The sequence below is a fragment of the Equus quagga genome, chromosome 5, assembly GCF_021613505.1.
Source record: "Equus quagga isolate Etosha38 chromosome 5, UCLA_HA_Equagga_1.0, whole genome shotgun sequence".
NCBI lineage: Eukaryota > Metazoa > Chordata > Mammalia > Perissodactyla > Equidae > Equus > Equus quagga.
Window position 1 is genome coordinate 108,980,517 of NC_060271.1, and position 20,579 is coordinate 109,001,095.

Genomic DNA, 20,579 nt, shown 5'->3' on the forward strand with positions numbered 1-20,579 from the left:
GTAAATACCGACTGTAAGACCTGACACTGCCCCATACCTCTGCCATGGCAGACATCACTAATCGATTTTAGCATCTCTTTTTTGTGTGTGAAGAAGATTGGCCCTGAGCTAACATCTGTTGCCAATCTTCCTCTTTTTGCTTGAGGAAGACTGTGGCTGAGCTAACATCTGTGCCAATCTTCCTCTATTTTATGTGGGACGCTGCCGCAGTGTGGCTTGATGAGGGGTGCTAGGTCTGCACCCGGGATCCGAACCTGAGAACCCCGGCCAATGAAGCAGAGTACTTGAACTTAACCACTATGCCACTGGGCTGACCCCCTAGCATCTCTTTCTTTAAGGGCCTTGGCCTCAGAATCCTTCTTCATATGGTTCTTCAGAAAGTCACTACCACCTGATCTGCTCAGGCAAAACCTGTGTACCATCCCTGCCCAAAGGCTTTCAGAGCACTCCCACCCCCCTGGGCCCCCTCCCCCCCCCCCCCACCCCCACCCAGTGTGGTGAAGGCAGTGTCATTGCAAACATTCATAGATCTGAAGAGAGAATTCTTCATTCTGCCCTCTGCTCCTTAGTAAGAAAAGGTTCCCCAACCACTGGCAGATCATTTGCAGCTAGGGCAGGTGACTGGGGTAGGACTCGGCATTGTTGTGGATGTGCAGGATCAGGGGCATCCAGAAACCTCTTGGGGGATGATGTTGTGGTAGGGAGGGCTTCCTAGGGCATCTGGAAAAACAGCTGCTGTCAAGGGGCCAGGCGGTTCCTAGGCAACAGGGCTTCGTGCCATGGCTAGTGGGCTTGCCACTCGGCAATAGGTTTTGCAGGTAAGGACACAACAGACCCAAGTGGATTAAGACAGCTTCCTATATAGTCAGCTCCCTTGTCCCACAGGACAACACCAAAACACAGGGGCCACATGACAGGCAGTGTGCACGGCGGGGCCCCAATTCCAGAGGGCAGCAAATTCATTTTATAGGCTGCAGCTGAACCCTGAGGAGGCGCCAGGTGGAAAGTCCTAGGCGTCACTGAAACCACGGAGGCTGAAAACAATGTTTTGTGGATGCCTCCTACAAGATACAAGATGGAGCGGTGGATGAAAGTGGCCTTGTGACAGCTCCTCGCAAACTGCCTGCCTTGCTCTGTTTCTGGGATGATCTTGGGGCGGTCCAACAAGACTCGGGTCAGACTGCAGCTGCCCACGTGGCCAATGTGGAGGCGTGCAAGGTCACCAGGGTGCTCCAGCAGTGACAGTTCCCCACAGCGCTACCCCGTCATGCTCTGTGAAAGGAAGGGGCTATGAGAGAGGTTTTTACCACGGTGTCTGGGGCTGGAGGGGAAGCCTGACAGTCCTGAACTGGCTTGCACTCGAGGAAATTGTCTTGAGACACAGTTAAAGTTTGGTTGAAGGAAATTTCTCGGAGCAACTTGTTTCCAGAATGCTTCATTTTTGCAAATGTTCAGACTCCCTTGAAAGTCAAAACAATTCATTAACCAAATACCTTTTCTTCAAAATAGAAAGGTTGGGGGAGATTCCATCTTGGGACTCCTTCCTTTTTACCCCTCAGCTGCCCAGAGAGGTGCAAACGGCAACTGAGAACTTCCAAGAAACTTGCTAGCCTTCCCAGATCTTGGATTCCGTGCTGCAGAGTAGAAGATAGAAACAGAGCGAAAATACAGGCACAAAATTCATAGAGCAGAAAAGATGAGAGCTGGGGGAAGAAGGAAACCTGGCTGAGGATAAAGCAGCCAGTGACTCGGGTGAGAAGAGGGAGGAAAAAGCAGAGGAGGCGAGGTGGCCGTTCCTCAATGAAGAGAGCACCAAAAGCCCTCTCTCCTGCCTGTCTGCTGTGTGACCTTGGCCAACTCTTTAATCTCTCTGAGTCTCACTGTCCTCACTTGGAAAACGGAATACTACCTGAGGATGTAAGGAATTAGGAAAATATGTTCAACACATGGCCAACTCCCAATTATGGTTGATTGTCATTCAAGACCAGTCTTTCCCAAAAGAAGTAGGGAAGAAGAATGGTTTTGAAATGCACATTTATTCAACACCGTAAGTGTTGTGTGTATTCAGTGACATGTGACTATAAAGCTGTTGCATAGTTCGTGGCACACTGGGACCTCATAACCGATGTCTGTGATTGGTTTTACTATTGTCACCAGGATTTCCCTTGCGCTCCTTAGCCTGTGGGTGCAAACAAAGTCATACAAACAATAATTACTCAGTGGTATTGGCTGGTTCTCACTGGCATAATGCAGGACCAAGTATTTTGCTGGGGGGGGGGGTCTCTGAGGGATGCCCCAGATCCGCTCATGAACAAGCCCGTGGTCCTGCCAGGACAGTCTTGGCTGCTGCCCACGTGGGTGACTCCCCTCTGAGGCTGCCATGGCTCCACCAGTATTTTGTTAACAGAGATCTTCGCTGTCAGGATGAAAGGGCTGATTTTCCACTTCAGGAGAATGCCCCTTCTCTTTAGGTAGAAACGGGCATGTGGGTGTTCCAGGCCTCTCATTTAGATCATAGGAGATGGAAAGATCTCCCAGAGCCTGTTCCACACTGCAGTTGTCCCCCAGTTCAATGACACTATTTTCTTAGGAGAAAACCAAGTTATACCGCCACTTTGCCCTTTTGAAAACTGCGTCTGCTCATTTATTTTGCTTGGTGCATATCTTAGACAGGCATTACCACAGTGGTTTGTAACCTTCGATTTGTCCGTGTTCCCTCTTTGGCTTCAAAATGCCACACGACCCCCTTTTGAGGTTGGAAAGAACCTCCTTTTCGCTATAATTTCAAGGGGAACTTGCAAAGTATCACGATAATTGGAAAAAATCTATATCATAATATCAGGATCCAGGTTTACAGAGGTCTTGGCGATGTCAGACCAACAACAATTAAGTTGATTTTGGGTCTTGTTTTGGTGTTTGCACAGTTTCCATGGCTTCCAGACCCTCCTGGTTTCTGTGCCCTGGGCAGCCATGTAAAGGCTCTTTGTCGAGAACCCAGGTTCCAGTTTGTCATTAACCTGGATACACCCTGCTCACCTCAACCAAGCGTGAAACTAGAGGAACTGCAGAAAGGAGCTATTCAGCTGGAATTGTATTTTTTATAGGAAAGTCTCAGCTGCCAAGCCGAGTATAATATTTGCTTACTTGGGCAGCTTATTGCCTACAGGCCCGGTTGGTGTAAGAGGGATGGCAGGGATAAAGTAAAGCTCAGTAGTTTTCAATTATAGGACATTAAAAAAAAAAAGAAAAGAAAAAAGAAAGAAAAGAAAAAGAGCAAAGCCTGCGTTGAAATTGTGGTCTTTCAACCTTCCTTGTTTTCCATGTGGATGGTTATTTAGAGGGCGTCTCTCCTCAATCAGCCTTCATACTGAAAATGAAGTGGACCCCAGAAGCAGCACTTTGGCCTCCCTGACAGTCTGACCAGTTTTCAACAGCTAATGGCCTGTAAACAAGTAACATAGTGTAGCCATTGAGGCCAAGAGAAGTGAAGGGAGTCTTAGAGAGACAGGCATTGATTTTCTTGGGTAAAGCCTCTAAGCAAAACAGCAGGAGACTGCAGAGCTGCAAGACTACTATTCAGTCTGCATTTGGGTTTCCAAACTTGGGAACTTGTGGACATGCATTTGTTGGTATTCAGGACAACTTGATGCTTCAAGGAGCTTCAAAAGGTTATTAACCGCAAGATGGTCAGATAGAACCATGTGGGGCTCATCCCCAACCAGCTGCATAAGCCTGGTTTGCTGAAGGGGCTGCATCGTGAGGTCAATCCCTAATGGGGGCGGGGGGTGGGGGAGTGGCACTCTCTTCCCTCTCTGCAGGGTTGTCCAGCAATTTCCAGATGAAGATCATTCTGGAGGAGAGCAGAGTGAGGGTCTGCCTGGTTCTCCTGTCCTGCTCCTCTCCTTCCTCCCCTTTCTGAGGCTCTCCTGTCTCCCTCACGTGGGACTTCATGAGTTACTCCACTTTGCTTCCAAAAATTCCCCCTTTCTTTGAGATTCTGTGAGTGGAGTCTCAGTTCCTTGCAACCAAGAGAACTTTAACCAACACAGCCTTCCGTGGTCAGGTCCCTGCCTCTCTCTCCAGCTTCATTTCCTGACAGCCCTGCCTGGGCTTTCACTCTGTCATCCTCTCTATGTGTCACACTGTTTCAGGCCTCCTTGCCTTTGCTCCCTTCATTCCCTCTGCTGGGATGCCTTTACCTTCTGGCTAAGACAGACTCTTCCCAGAAAACCCAGCCCAGGAAGCCTGTCCAAGCTTCCCTGTCACCTATTGCTGCAGTCAGACGTTGTCTGTTTCTTCGTGACTCTCCCACACTGGCCTCTAAGCTCCTCGGACAGGGACCAGGTCTTCTTCAACGTTGGACCCCACTGCCTATCACAATGCCTGGCACATCATAGGTGCTTAAAACACGTTTGTTGAATGAAACTCAGGGAGGTAAATAGAAAATGTGATTTTCATTTCTGTAGGAAAAATGAGAATGGAAGGTGAGAAACAGTTACTCTGTGGATTGATATCTGGAGAGGATTCTGGTCCTAGATAAACAGTGATTGTCACTTAGAGCAATGAACCTTAGAAGGGCACTTGAAAGCGTGGTACAGTCTGGATGGAATGAGGTCCTCTCTTTCTCTTGCCATTATATCCTGTCTCTCTTTTCCTGAAATATCTCTCACTCTCATTCTACCAGTGCCATTGTGTTAAAGGTTGGCACTGTCAGGTGACTTAGATTCAAAGTTCTCATTCCCTGTATTCCATGTCCTTCATGATAGATGTGGATTGTGTCCCCTAATGGGAAGGGGCCAAGGTGATCACTGGAAAACAGGTGAGCCGGGATTCTATATCCAGAGAGCTTAAGTTTATCTGAGCAGGCCAGGAGGGGCTCCAAAGAAGCGGCACTTATACTGAGACTCAAAGGATGAATAGGAGTTTAACAAGAGGATGGGCAGCCCCATGTGTTCACGGAGCTACAAGGACTACGGACAATAGATGAAAATCACCCATCACAAGTGAGGGCAGGATGGCTGTCCAGAGACTCCAGAGGAGGACGGGGGGATGCACAGTTTGCATTGGGCATTTAACAGACTCTTCACTTTGTACATTCAATAGACCGTGAGAGTTCACTCTGCAGAGTTAGACATATATTTTAAATTGTCAAGCTTACTAGAGAAGCCCCTGTGCAGCCACTTTGGTTATTTTGTGTGTCACCATTATAAAAATCAGAGCGACTGAGTATATAGACCCTGGAGTCAGATTGTCTGGGTTTAATTCCCAGATCTGCCTCTACCGGCTCTATGACCTTGGGCAAGTTACTTGACACCTGTGTGCCTCAGTTGCATGATCTGGAAAATGAGAAGAATAATAGTACCTCTCAAGAAATCATAGGGGTGAGATAAGTTAGGTGATAAATGTGAAGCCCTTAGGACGGTGCCCAGCGTGCAGCAGACACTCACGAACTGTTAGGCGTTAGTATGATTTTATTTCTCATGAGGTTGTTTGCAATCATCAGTCGTGCACTTTGTGCATAATCCCATGATATTAATTGTTCACTTTCAGTGTTCATTTGTGTGTGGTTTCCCACTGGACCGTGAATTCCTCAAAGGCATTAGTTGAATAAATGTCTCTTTCCAAGATAATTGAATTCAGGCTTTCAAGCATATTTCCTACCTACTACGTTTATGTGTTGCTAATCTAAGGGGAGAACTTTTCTTAGGATGATGGCTGGAAAATAACATTAGGCTTTGGAAACTCCTCTTCAAGGCTGGAAAATCCATGGACACAGAAGCATTGTCTTCTGTATAAACCTGTGCCAGCCCCCAGAGACTTTTGCTGCTGGAAACCTTGCTTCATGGAGAGTTTATCCTGTTCTAAAGGGTTTAAAGAGCCCAGAGAAAGAAGAAATATCTGAACCCTGTTGGTTTGGCTGAAAATTTTTAGCAGAGCCTTGTTGCAAAATTTTTAGCAAAGAAATGTCTTTCAAAGGGCCCTAACTCCTGAGAGGTGGGACAGTTAAGTTGGGTGGAGTTTAGACATCATATGTACCCAGAGAAGCTGGCCTGATGCTCCTTATCTGCTCGTTTTGGCTGACCTGGAGGAGAAAGTCACGGAGGATCTTTTCTGCTGAGACCGTGGAATGAAAGAAACAGTTGCCTTGGGACATTGGCTCTGAGTTTGCAGGACCCAGAGAGTTCTGCAAAGGCTGGACCAGAGCCCACAAGTGTGCACAGCCAGGTGTGTGTGTGTAGGATAGGGATGGGGGAGGTGTGGGACATCTGACCCCCGCCAGAGGCCGTCAAATGAGTCAGTAGATTGGAAGACAGGCTATCTGAATTCTAGTTCTGTCCCTACGTACCTGTACAGCCTTCTTTTGGCCTGGGTTTCATTTTTTGCCTTTGGAGGGTTTGACATGGATTGTCTGTAAAGTTCTAGTGTTAAGATTTCAGCTCTGCTCCAGCAGTGTTGGGTACAGTTTAGGCTGAGCAAGGTGGCATTTATACACAAGCCTCCCACTTGACCCAACACCACCAGGACCCGTATCTCCAAACTGCTCTGTGCAAACCCTGATCTGATTCAGCCCCATTCCCACCCCAGCCTTCCCATTGCATTGTGGGGAGTGCCTATTTGTGGTCAGCGAGCTCCCAGAAGCCTCCTCCCCTTCTTACCCCCACTTACCTGAAACCTGCTTGTCTTCTGCAACCTCCCAAGTGGAGGCTGTTGGTGCTCTCTCATCCCGTGTATTTCAGGCCCAGAATGGGGATGGGTCTGCTCTTTGCTCCCATTGCCCTCCCAGTCTCTGCTCCTTCCTGCCTCAAAGCCCCCAGCTCCCTCGAAGATCTAGCCTCAGCCCTCCGTCGCTGTCACTGCTGTCTTCTCCCAACCTCCCAGGTGCCTTCTCTCGTTCACTGAAGACACCAAAGCTTGCCTCACAATTTCTCTCTCCATCCTGACTCCTGTCATCATCTTTGGTGATCTGAACATCCACACAGACAATTCTGACAACACCGTAGCCTCTGAGTGCCTCAACCACCTGCATTCTGGTGAGCCTTGCCTCCCCGCAGCACGTACTCAAATCTTTGTTGACAACGTGTAGACAATGCATGTTCGAAGAGGCTTCATTTAGCTTCAAAATTATAATACCTGTAACTAGGGTGACCAGATCATTTATTTTCCCAAGTGGGACAATTTTATAACTGAAAGAGGACAGCAAAATAATGAAAATTATATTATTTTTGGAAATATTTACTTATTGCTGACAAATTGGTTTTTATATTAAGCATCCTATAAAATAATTGTATTCCAAAACTTTTCCAAAATAAAATTTTTCTTTAAAAAATTAAAATAATTTATATGTGTACATTGAAGCAACACTGAAAAACTCCTTTATATCCATTATCTGCACATTCAAAAATCTGTGTGGAATAATCCTTCCTGGTACTGACTTCAGTTCCTTAAGTAGTTTCTTCGCTGAATTTTTCACTAATAGTGTGTCACTGGTATCTTTAAGAAGCATTTCCTTTTTTAAAATAGTTTTTTGTATTTTGAGGTTTTTGAACGAATCTGTTTGCCATGGCTTTCAACGTGAAGTTTATGGTGAATAAATTTGCAATTGCTGACAGCTTTAATTGATTTTTCTCTGTAGACCTCAATATTTTAAATTGCTGATATATTCTCTCTCCAGATAGTGAGAGATTTGGTAAGCTCAATGCAAATTCTGATAAATAGATGATATCTTCAATTTTTTCATGTAAATATTTTGTCCCAAGTATTGACACAGATGCTATCTCTTTGCCTCCATTGAGAGTCGCGTTCTTCAACACATATTTTCACAAAACATAACTGTCGATACGTAAGTCAGCTTTATTTATGACTTTTTTGAACATTCCCCCATTGCACAAATATTTCACCTCCTAATGGATGAGTCCTTGGCAGAAGCTGGAAGTAAAAAGTGGAGTTCAACCAAACCCCATCCTGACTTATCTTAATGCAACTATTAATCATGAAATAAATGAAAAACCCAGGACAAATGCAAAACTGGATGGGACCCCAGACAATAGGCATAAACAGGGCTCTCCCAGGAAACAGCTATGACACTGACCCCTCAGAAGTAGCTCAATGGTCGTCAATCCTGGCAGCCCAGCAATAACGCCAGAGAGCTCTTCACACACGCCAACATTCAGGCTCCCTTCCCAGAGACTCAGATTTGACTGGTATTGGGATGGGGCCTGGGGACCAGCATTTTAGCCTCCCAAGCGATTCTAATGTTCAGCTCGAGCTAAAAGCATCTACACTAGCCTAATGCACTGCTTTTAAGCGAGATCAACTTGGTTCTCCAAGGCCATCCCCCAGCTGCTCTATAGCTACAGGTGGCAGGTGCGTGGCGATGCAGATAATAGAGAGGAGGAGGTGAATTGGCAGCAGTGCTGCTGCCACACTCTCTCTGCATCCCCATGGGTGTGTGTCACCTTGGGACAGGAATGAGTGCGCAGCAGATGCTCTGGGGAACGAGAAGAGCAAAGAGTGGCCCTGTCACAAACCCTGTGAACACGACCCATGACACAGTCAGAATGATGGCACGTAATCCTTTTAAACATTTAATTAAGCAACTCCCATATTGTCGTGACCAAAATGAAACTTGTTGAGAGTCACAGAATTCTAACGAGAAATAAAGTTAAAAAAAAACCTCACAGAAGCTCTAGTTAAGCCTGTCATAATACCTGCACTCTATTCTGAGCATTTATTTTGAAAACAATTGTCAAAATGGAAAATCCTCAGCACCCTCAAAATGATGTATCATTTTGCCTCAGTCTACAAATTTATGATTATCTTTCAAGCTCCAAGTTTTGAAGTATGAAAAACCATGCTGGCAAAGAATAACCACCACGCATCTGTTCTCCAGGAAGCCCCACATGCCTTGCCACCCCGTGTGCCCTGTAAAGCGCTGGGGGTTGTCCCAGAGCCAGTGGGAAAGCAGCAGGTGTTGATGCCTTGCCTGCTCTGAATTCAGTTCCGAGGCTGTGAGTTGAACTCTGTGCAAATGTTCTGGATGATCTTGGGAACAGATTTGTAGAGGTTGTCAAACTCGTCCACAAAGAAGGAGTGGTCCTTGGCAGGGTGAGTAGCAATGACTTCCAGCTCGTCCTGTGCAGCCCATGCAACGCCTATTGCATAGGTGATCACTCCTGTGGGGACAAAGTTTGGATGAAGCAAATGTGCCCAAGAGAAGGGCCTGCTAAGGAATCTTTGTCTTCCTCTTGCTCTGTGGGATACTATGTTTGAACACAATAGAATCCAACATCAAACGTGCCCCAAAGCATGCACATCTGCTATATGCCAACAGTAGCAAAATGGATATAGCTGCTATCTCATAGAAGTTTATAATCTTTGGGGGGAAAAACCAGACAGAATGGAGTAAATACACGATAATAATTTCATGTCCAGGAGCAGCAGAGGGGATGATATTTTGGGACAAGTGAAACGTTGGTGCCACGCAGATCACACCACATGGCACACACCTGCTGTCCCTGTGAGTAGAGCCAAACAAAACCTCAGAGAGCCTTAAACGTGTCAAAAGACAGTTCAAGATCTTTTTAACTAATCCAGTGGAACTGGGTTACTTTAGACTTGAGGGTGACTTTACAAGCCATGGATCCAACCTCATTCCCACTGCACAAGGACCCGGAGAGCTGGTCACCCAGCCTCTGCTCCATGACCGCCGTGAAGAAAGGGTTTCAGGCTAGGGGAGGGGCCAACAGTGTTGGCTGCTGCAGGGAGGTCAGGTAAGAGGAAAATGAAAAAGCACTCAATGGATTTGTAAAAAACAAGACATTGGTAGCTTGGTGAGAGCAGTTTCGGGGGAGTAGATGCCAAAGAACCAAAGGAATTGCTGTGAGTTGAGAGTGAAAAAGAAATGAAGATGTGGGGACAGCACATACAATCCTTTCCAGCCCTTACAGTTGGCCTGTAAAGAGGAGGGCGCAGGTGGTAACTGGAGCAGAACACGAGGTCAAAGAGAATTTTTTTGTTTTTTAGGAAGGGAGGGACTCGAGCACATCTCGATGCAAATGGGAAAGAGTATAATGGGATGAAAGGAGTTGGACCACAACTGGAGGCAAGATGCCCCAGGGAGGAGAGGACAGATTCAGAGACTAGGCATCTATTCTCACCGGGGAAACTGGGAGACTGCCTGGTATATGGTTCTCGATTTGGGTTCGGGGCAGCTGGTCAGAAGGTGCTTGACCTTACTCTACACAAGCTTATTCCCACATCACCTTCAGCCTGGCCAGAGTAGAGTGAGTGAGCAAGATGGCCATGAAACAGAGGGCAGAGCCTGGCTGTGGCCTTCCTGCCCAGGCGCCTTTCCCTCAGCCACCCACCACGGCCCGTGTGGTTATCTCGAGCATCTTCTGGGCACCCTGTCCTGCTGATGGGAGAGCCATCCACACCTCACATGGTTCTAGTCCAAGCTGCTTTTCAGCTGTGGCTCATTAAGGTGCATTTAAGCTACCAGTCCCTTCTCTGACCTCTCCAGTGTCTGTTCTCTGAATGTTGTCTACATTGGGAAAAGCCAGCTTTGGGCTTTAAAATGCTGCCAAGTGGCAGTGGAAGAGCTTTGCTGCAGAATGCAGCTTAGATTGACTAAGGCCTTGTTTCTGCTCAAAGATGGAAAGGCTGACCCCCCAAAAAGACAACACAAATAGTATTAGAAATTTAGCTTTTCAGATCCCTGAGTCCACCCCTATTGTAGAAAATCTTCCGCTGGCAATTCTGACAGATGGTCACCCAGCATTGGCTTGGACACTCCCAGGGACACAATGCTCATTGCTCCATGTAATTTGCATCTACTGGTCCTGGTTCTTTAAACCTGTCCAGAATACGCCACATGCTCTGACAGCTCCCAGGACATCTCCCTCAGTCTTCACCTCTGATGAGGAGGCCAAGAATACCGTTTGAGTGAGGCCCAAAGGAGATACATCTAGCAAAACAAGTGAGAGTGGAGCTGACATGAGCTGGAGACAGATGTGTAGAGAGAGCAGGAGACCCCTGGCCTTATCGTCAAGAGCTGGCCCAGCTGGCTCTGCCCACTCACTTTGGAACTTTGGGCAGGTTGTCTCTGAGCCTTAAACCATCTTCACTCTGCTGCCATGAGCCCAAGAGACACTGTGACTGCAGGCATGCAGGCCATCTACCATCCCGCCACTAGGAGTACGCCTCTCCTTGTTTGGGGAAGGATTAACAGCAGCTTTAAAGAATACTGAAAATCCTGCAAACTAACTCAAATTAAATGTACACAGAAGGGGTTGGCCCTGTTGCATAGTGGTTAAGTTTGGTGTGCTCTGCTTCAGCAGCTGGGGTTCTCAGATTTGGATCCCGGGCACGGAACTATACCACTTGTCAGCCATGTTGTGGTGGTGACCCACATACAAAATAGAGGAGGATTGGCACAGATGTTAGCTCAGGGACAATCTTCCTCAAGCAAAAAAAAGAGGAAGATTGGCAACAGACGTTAGCTCAGGATGAATCTCCCTCAGCAGAAAAAGGAAAAAAAAATGTACACGGAAGAAGAAAACAACTATAGCAAGAAAACAACCATGGCCCCGAGTGAGTCTTGTTCAATAGTGCTTATCTGTAGGTCTTTGGTATTCACTGACCACTCAGCTTACTTTTAAAAAAAAATCTTTTCATGAGGAAGATTGGCCGTGAGCTGACATCTGTTGCCAATCTCCCTCTTTTTGCTTGAGGAAGACTGTCGCTGAGCTAACATCTGTGCCAATCTTCCTCCACTTTGTACGTGGGATGCCGCCACAGTGTGGCTTCAGGAGTGGTGTGCAGGTCTGTACCTGGGACCCAACCCTGCAAACTCTGGGTCACTGAAGCAGAGTGCATGAACTTAACCACTACACCAGCGGGCTGGCCTGTTGGCTTACTTTTTTTATCATACTGTTATGACTTGGGGTTTTCTCCAGGTTGTAGTTTTCTGATATTTTACAGCACTTTTCAAAACAGTGATTATATGTAGATTTTGTGAAAAAGGCATTAAATGTGACTGACTTTCTAAATATCAACAAAAATATTTTGCTCATTTTTCATGGTTTTAAACTTTCTATTGGCCTCTCACAAATTTTTATATGGAAATAGCTCCTTAAATTTTTTTTTAAAGATTTTATTTTTCCTTTTTCTCCCCAAAGCCCTCCAGTACATAGTTGTATATTTTTAGTTGTGGGTCCTTCTAGTTGTGGCATGTGGGAAGCCGCCTCAGCATGGCCTGATGAGTGGTGCCACGTCCTCACCCAGGATCCAAACTGGTGAAACCCTGGGCCGCTGAAGTGAAGTGTGCAAACTTAACCACTCAGCCATGGGGCCGGCCCCAGCTCTTTAAATATTTTGAAGGAAAATTTCTTTGAGGTCTCCCTAAAACCCCCAACATCTGGTTAGCAGTTGATGATAAAAATAGTACTTTTCTTTTAAAACATTAGTTTTCTTCAAATTTCTAACACAATTTTGTGGTCTTCAATAGAGATCAAAGTAACGAGTCAAATTCCTTTTCCCCTCCGTGTGGGACGCCTCAGGGTGTGGGGTGTAAAGGAAAGGGTTAACCTTCCCAGTCATCCCAAGGCCTTGGATTTGCCATGAACTTTGGAAGCTACCTCCATCTTCCCTGCTCATTCCTTCATCGCCGCTCACAGGGGCCTATTTAACTACACCCCAAATATCCTCTCGACAGTTTTGAACATTTTATTGACTGGTAGACAAAACCAATGCACAAAGACAGTCCCTTCCTTGTCACACTGGCCCACTAAGCCCCAGAGAGATGTTCAGCAAGACAAGCTTACCCTTGTGATGGGCAACCATGGCTGGTATTCGGACGTCATCATAGGACCTCCCATCAGTGATGAGGATCATTAACTTCCTCTTGTTGGGCTTGGACTTCTTGAAGAGCTGTTCCAGGGCGTAGTTGATGGCAGCCCCCGTGCTGGTCCCACCACTCCAGTACCCCACCCTCTTGATGGCGTTGAGGATGTCCGGCTTGGTGTTGTAGTCGTCGAACCCGAACTCCAGCCGTTGCTCGTAGGTGTACTGCACAGCCCCGATTCGCGTGTCTGTGTCTGAAATCTCAAACTCTTTGCTGAGGTTGGCCACAAACTGGAGGACCGTGCGGAAGTTGCTCGTCCCCACACTGCTGGAGCCGTCAATGACGAAGCCAATGTCGGCCGAGTTGAAGCAGGTCTTGCTGCAGGCCAGTCGCTCAGTGTCACACACCCGCTTCACCAGGGGCTGCACCGTCTTGTGGAGGCTGAACCAGCTCTGCACATTGAGCGAGTAGAAGCCGTTTGTTCTGCACACAGCCTGGAAGACAGAGGGGAGGGACACTCTCCAGGTCAGGGGTCAAATCCTCCAATCCATTATCACTACCCTTGACCACCAGGGCAAACAGACTCATTTTCTGCACTAGTCCGCCTAAAGCTTTCTGCATCTCAGTGTACCTAGTCAAGCACTCACTGGGGCAAAGACCCCTCAAGTTATCTCTGGACTCGCTCCCACTCCCTCAGCTGGGTCTCTGCTTTAGTGGAGAGCCGTCAGTCAAGCAAATCCATAGGGAGAGGCGTATCTTTGGTTTCAGTTTCATATTTATGCTGCTCCAGGCCCCTCGGTTCATTTGTACCGGCAGCCAGCCAAATGATTGGCACTGGAGGGCGCCCACGCATGAGAGGATTAAAGACAGCTTTTGTTCTGATCAGGAAAACAAGACACACATGAGAAATAGCTAAAGTAATGTTTCCAGAGCAGCCCTGTACCCAGAGAGACGGGGTCTCACACACGGTCGTGTTGTTCTAGAAGCTCTCGGAGAGATTCTCTCATTAACCTCCCACCCTAATCCTACAAGGTGGAATTATAACCCCCCTATGATGAAGGAACAAACTGAAGGTCAGCTGTGAAGGGACATCCTTGAGTTCCTGAGACTGAAACACAAACCTTTCTGCTCTTAAAACTCAAGCAATGTCCTCCAGACAACCCTGCCTTCAGGCAAAAGAATATTTATTTGCTTGTGCCCAAGCTTGTTCCAGAAAAAATTTAAGGCAGTTTCAAATAAACATTGAACACCTGGTTGGTGTGCTCCTGGAAGTGACAGGGCTGGTCTTCCTAAAGTGGAGCGTTTCTTCCTTGCTGCTGCCTCTCTGGGGGGTCACAGACAGAATCACAAACCCGATGGCTACAGATGGATTTGTATAATTAAAAAATTATTCTTGAGCAAGAAACGACTTAAAAATATCCTAGGAAATATTTTTAATTGGTTTATAAAAATCTAAATGGGGCTCACAAATCCTCCCATGGACTAGGCGACATCTGAGATGAGCACTGAGGCTGAGCTGAATTCCAGCCAATGGATGGAGAGGAGGAATTCCTACCAGGCAGCCTGGGTAAAGTCATGGCGGGAGAGGGCAGTGGTGCTGGCGCGGACAGGAACCAGTTGGCTGGAGCACAGGGCCTGTAGTGGGGGGTCACAGTAGATGACCAGGAGCAGCATTTGAAAACCTCACCTGGTTCAATGCCACCTTATTCTTGTTTATCAGATTGGCTAATTTGCAATGTGTGTGTGCACACGTGTGTGAGAGAGTGTATGTGTGCCCATGTGTGTGCTCGTGTGAAGGCTCCCTGGGCTGCCTGGTTGAGGTCCCTTGGGCTGTGGGAGGAGCCCAGGAAAGGCTTCATGTGAGACCTTGGGGACAGTGCTCCTCCCAAGGTGCCAATGCTGGCCTCAGTTCACAGGTGCATTTGGAGTTTTGCTTTGAGAAGGTAATTCTGGGTTCCAGACTTACTAGTCCCTCACTGGGGGCCCTCCTGCCTAGAAGTGAGCTTAAAGCCCATCTAAGGAATGAGAACCCTGCCCTGATGGCTGTTAACGGCTTTGCACAGAGCAGGGAATCCTTACGTTGGGTGGGTCTCCAGGCAGTTACATACCTTGTTTGCAAAGTTGGGCTCTATCACGTACTGCTTCTCATTTTCAACAGCACTCTCAATGGTGATGAAGAAAATGTTGATTCCTGACTCTCTTGCAAGCCTTGAAGCCTCCTCTACCTTATCCGTGGGCCAACCATCCACTATCACTACAGCCACGTTGGGAGCACCGCCTCTGTTTCCGTTGACTTTGGAAAAGAAGTTCTTGGTCACAAAGGAGATGGCTCGACCTGGAAGAAAAAGAAAACTCACACTTGGAGTGATTGTGGTCATGCTGATTATAAATACAGGAACAGATCACAGCAGCATAAGCAGGTCCAGAGAAACATACTCATTCCCTCCCTTGTCTCTTTCTTTTTTTTCTTTTTTACCACATTAACTATTTTTAGATGTATAGTTCAGTGGTATTAAGCACACTCACAAGGTCTTGCAACCATCATCACTATGAATTTCCCTGCCCCATTTCGTTTTAAACCTGTGATTTCTAATTCTTTTTTGCTTTAAAAAAAGTTTTAGGGACCAGCAAGCAGGTGAAGAAGACATTCATGAGAACAAAAGGGTCCCTTCTCCACCAGGGTGCTGGAACCCCACTAAGCCCCTAAGCCAGCCCCACATTGTTTCCATTGAGAGCATGGGCTGGGAGGATTTGACTTGGATGGTGGGAAACTCTTCTTGGCCTCCTGCTGCTTGGGGTGAGCCCAGTGCTCCAGGAGCTGCTGGGTGTGGAGGGCCATATTCTGGGTTCAGTGGGGTATTTTGTCCAGTTCCATGCTAGCTACCTGGAAAGTGCTGCAGCCCCTAAGAACTGAAAGACTGTGTCCTAGCCCTGGCTGTGTCTATGAGTAGGGTGACCAACTGTCTCAGTTTGCTGAGACTTTCCCAGTTTTAGCACTGAAAGCCCCATATGCTCCTGGAAAATGGATAACTGGTCACCCTAGTGTCAACATAGCTGCATATGGGAAGGCAGGGCTCTTAACCTGGGCTCTGTGGACCCCTGGGGCACTCGGGGGTATACCCACAAATTCCCTGAAATTATACACAATATTTTGTGTGTATAAGTATTTATTTGGGTAGAAAGTATGTAGCTTTCAAGAGATTCTCAAAGGGGTCCCCAATCTAAATAAAAGTTAGGAACCACCTTCTTAAGACTTTAGGATTAATGTCATTACCCTCGATGCTTTTTTGGTTTTGGCCAGCATCCTGGCTCCCTTGGCTAGTATAATCTTACCTGCCAAGTGAAAGGATCAAATGGTCACAGACGCAGTTGCTGGAGAAATGTCTTGGAGAACCCATGTGAACTGGCTGCACAGAACACAGTTGCTGAGAAAACCTGGGCTGTTGAGAACTGCTTTCATAGGCAAGGGATAATGTCCCTCAAGGCCCAAGTCACCCGGCAATCCCCTCTGGCTTAGTGTTAGATGCCTGCAGACAGAGCACAGGGAGCCATAGGAAGAGCACCTTGACCTCACCCAATCTTAAATTTGGAGGCCATGGTCAACTAGTGCTCAACATACATTCCATTCACCTTCTAGCAGATTTTGGAAGCAGAGGCTGGAAATCTGAAATTGCATTGTTGAGACTCCCTTGCAGCTACAGTTCCGGATTTGTTTTAGTTTCCGGAATTGATGCACACATGAGATTTAGAAGATGAAAGTGGAGCAGAGACAGTATTTTTGATTCTGCTATTTCCACTGACACGTATCTGTAGAGTATGTGACTTCTCTGGGGCAGCGTTAGCAGAAGTGCCTGTGTTTGGTCACTAACTTTGTTGGTGTTGAGGTGGTAGAGTGCAGAACATTGGTTTTGTGGGTGTGAATGGAGCAGACAAAGCATGGTTTTGGAGCTAGCAGCTGTGACAGAAGCTTCCTGATCATGGTGGCTTCCTGCCAAAGCAGATTCCTGAAGAGACTGTGGTGGCAGAATTTAGTGACTTTTTTTTTTCCTTTTTCTCCCCAAAGCCCCCCGGTACATAGTTGTATATTCTTCGTTGTGGGTCCTTCTAGTTGTGGCATGTGGGACGCTGCCTCAGTGTGGTTTGATGAGTAGTGCTATGTCTGCACCCAGGATTCGAACCAACAAAACACTGGGCCGCCTGCAGTGGAGTGTGCGAACTTAACCACTCGGCCACGGGGCCAGCCCCCTGTGGTGGCAGAATTTAAAAATTGATTTCCAGATTTTGTAAGAGGCAGTACCTCCTTGGAGCTCCTGGTTCTGCAGGAAGACTTTAGAAGCCATCTCTGAAAGCTCAGCCTAGAGTTCATTTGTTCAGTCCTTTCAATAATTTCAAAACCATTTAATACCCTGAAATAAATCCCTTTCTGTTTAAGCCAATTGAAATGGATTCTGTTCTCTGAACCCAAACCTTGATCAGTACAGGGCAGAGGGAGAACACGTCATCCACTGAAAAAAAATATGACGATTTTATTAAGACACCTCTCTAATCCCTCAAGGAAATAGCATGTCTTTAAGTTTTTAAGTTTTACTCCATGATACTTTATTGGAATTTCACTGATCTAGGTACTAAATTGAAAATAAATCAGAAATTGACTCTATCATGTTTGTGATGAAGTAATATTGATTTGGGGTCCGGATAGCAGTGCCTTGGCCAGTGTTTATTTAGCATTGTTCAAAGATCAAAGCTCTCCATTTGCCAGATACTAATATACTGGTCTACAGAGATGTACACCTCGTTGGAAAGGGAAGTAATTAAATAGAATTTACTATAACTTCAAACATACTCCTTCAAAAATAGTTCTATTCCCTGTGTGTGATCCATGCCAAGCAACTGTGGCTCACTTCTCCATACCCTTGGATTTTAATGGTACCAATAAGTTCCCTGAGAAGTGGACACCCTTCCCAGTGTCCCTGAAGCCAGACTACCATTTGTAAATTAATACATTGGCACGGGCTCACTGGCAGCCTTTGAGCTTGGTTAGTGGGCATCTGTTTCCTAATGCTGAATCACTGCTGGGTGAACCGATAAAATGGAGTTTCTGGACCTACCCCACTGAGGAATGGAACTTTGGGTTTCTGGTACCCACCCCGTCACCACCACCAAGGCTCAGACATCACAGAAGACTGGGCTTGAGATAAAGAACACGCCTCTCTTTGCACGGTCATCACTTTAACAGGAGCTGATTGGAAGAAGTTTCCCAAGGGGCACTGTGGAGCTTCCTGAATGGAACTGGTTAAAACATTTAACGTTAGATAGTTGATGACTTGTAGACCAATCAGGAGACAGTCATAATAGCAGGCCTCTTTGTCCTGAAGAAAGCTGCCATCCCAAGGAAGCAGGCATGCTGGAACTCTCCAGCATATATATGATAACAATTCTTGCCCCTGAAAACACGATCATACTTTAGAAAAGATACAAATACTGTGTGACTCCTTTCTTGATTGACGATTATTATTTTTCCTCCTCCTGTATAGAAGACAACCACATAGAAAGAGAACCGCGGAAGCAAGATGGAACGATCTGCACCAGGATCACATACCTACATTAGAAAGCCCTCCTCGCTGGGTGATTTTCTCGATGGCGGTCTTCAGATCCTGGGAACTCACGTGAGTCTTGAGATTAAAGTGAGTAGCAGGGTTGTCTCTGAAGGGTCAGAACAAGAAATCAAAGTCAGCTGGAAAGTTATTACCTTTGGAGGAAAGCAGAAATCAGAGTTGACTCTTTCATATAGTAGCTCCCCTTTTCTGTGGGGGATATGTTCCAAGACCCCCAGTGGGTGCCTGAAAACTGTGGATAGTACTGAACCCTATATATACTACGTTTTTCCCTATACATACATATGTATGATAAGGTTTAATTTATAAAGTAGGCAGAGTAAGAGATTAACAACAACTAATAATAAAATTGAACAATGGCGGCTCATGGACCACTTCTGAGATATCACCTGTCCTCTTTTGGTGTGTGCACAGAGAAGAGGAATAGGTGACAGAGGTCTCCTTAAGGGACTGGCCAGTGGATGGAGGGAGGGTGGGTGTCCCTGGCGTCTCTGTTGTCTCAGCTGGGGCAGCAGTTCTCAGTGATTTCTGAGGAGATACATGTGGATATCTGCAGCCAAGGGGCAGTGTTCAGCTTTATCCTGGCCCCGGGATGAAGTGTGGATGCACGGCAAAGTCACATCTCGTGAATCACTGATACCCGTCCATTGGCAGGGCTTCATGAGAGTGTCACCTTTAAGGCTACTCAGGCCCAGCACTCCAGAAGGGTCTGTGCTTGGTTCAATTCTCTGACGTTGCTGTCTTGGTGTTCATAATTATTTCTGAACACAGGGCAAATTAGGTTGCTGGGCCCGGCTGCCGGTTGCTAAGTCCTCCAGGAAAGGGAGAAGGAGACGTGAAAGCAGTCTCTCCACAAATCCCAGGAGGAGATCCAGGAAGCAGCAGCTGTAGGCAGTTTCCGGCGGGAATTCCAAGGGGGCCTACAGAGGATTCTCAGTGAGTCCTTCGGGGGACCTGGCAGTGTGGTCACCAGGGAGCCAGTCCCCAGGACCTGAGAGGAGACATTCTCTGCCTCCCCCTTCCCTTCCCTCCCTTACTCTGTCCCTATTTTCTGACCTTCCCAGCTATCTCAAGGTGATCTCTGTCTGAGGAGAACTCGTGAACAGGCCGGAAGGATGCCCCTCTGTCCTGCATTCCATTAGTGACTGCGAGGGGTACAGGCTGGCTCTTAGACAAAACCAAAGCAAGATGCCTAGAGGCAGGCTCATCTAAATGAGAGGTGGTGTGACCTGTGAGGGCCGTTCCCTTCAGGGAAGATGAAGGAAAGCTGAAAACCAGCTCAACCAATGGGGTGTGGAGGCAAAACCCAACCAGATGAAACGCCACCAGAAAAAAAAGCAAGTTCTAGTTCAGGATTAAATAAAAAACAAACAAACAACAAAGCCAACAGCAAGATGGAGAAATATGGGCGTTTTAGCTGAGCTCGACCTTCCTGTCAAGCTACAGTGTGAAGCCTCATGATCTGAGGCTGCAGTGATGCGACCCATGTGCAGGTCACAGGGAGGAGGACTCACACAGCGAAGTCCCTCTGTCACTTTCACAGTTATGTTCCTCTTTCCCTGTGGGCTCCAGGGCTTGTGGTTTGTGTTCTTACAGATCAATTACAGGAAATGCTGAACCTGCCTCCCAGCCATCTAGGCTCAAAACCTGGACTCAGTCTTTACTAGCTCAGTCATAGAACCTGTCAGTCTCGTCAGTCAAATGCCATAAATTCCTCTAGACACAATCACTCACTTTTATTCCCTCCGCCATATTTCTATGGCAACCCTCTGAGTCCAGGCTCCCTTACTTCTTGCTGGTTCTACTGTAAGAGTCTCTATGTTGGCCTCTGCAATGCCAGTTGTCTGCATAGCTGCTAGAGAACTCTTTCGCACGTACAGCTCCGACTGTAAAATTCCTCAGCTCAAAAATCATCAGAGGCTCCCATTGTTAAACTTCATATTTTGGCTTTCCAAACCCATCCATAATTTAATTCCAACCTATCATCTTCATCCACTTCTCTCTCTCAATAGCCTAAATTCTGGTCAGAATGAGCTGCTCACTATTTCCTGTTTTTCTAACTTTATGCCTTTGCTCATCAATTCTCTCATCTGGAAAACCCAAATTGTGCTCACCCTCCA

General features: G+C 46.8%; 1 protein-coding gene across 2 annotated transcripts in view; it reads right to left on the reverse strand.

Moving 5' to 3' along the window:
- Positions 1–7,833: 7,833 nt before the first annotated feature.
- Positions 7,834–20,579, reverse strand: part of VIT (vitrin) — a 104,610-nt gene continuing 91,864 nt past the window's right edge. For both annotated transcript variants that reach the window (XM_046662746.1, XM_046662745.1), the window contains 4 exons: positions 18,444–18,547; positions 14,953–15,179; positions 12,825–13,338; positions 7,834–9,173 (listed from right to left, as the gene is read on the reverse strand). In XM_046662746.1, coding sequence (XP_046518702.1) covers positions 8,995–9,173; positions 12,825–13,338; positions 14,953–15,179; positions 18,444–18,547 — 1,024 coding nt within the window. In that variant the 3' untranslated portion in view covers positions 7,834–8,994. The remainder of the gene's footprint in view (positions 9,174–12,824; positions 13,339–14,952; positions 15,180–18,443; positions 18,548–20,579) is intronic.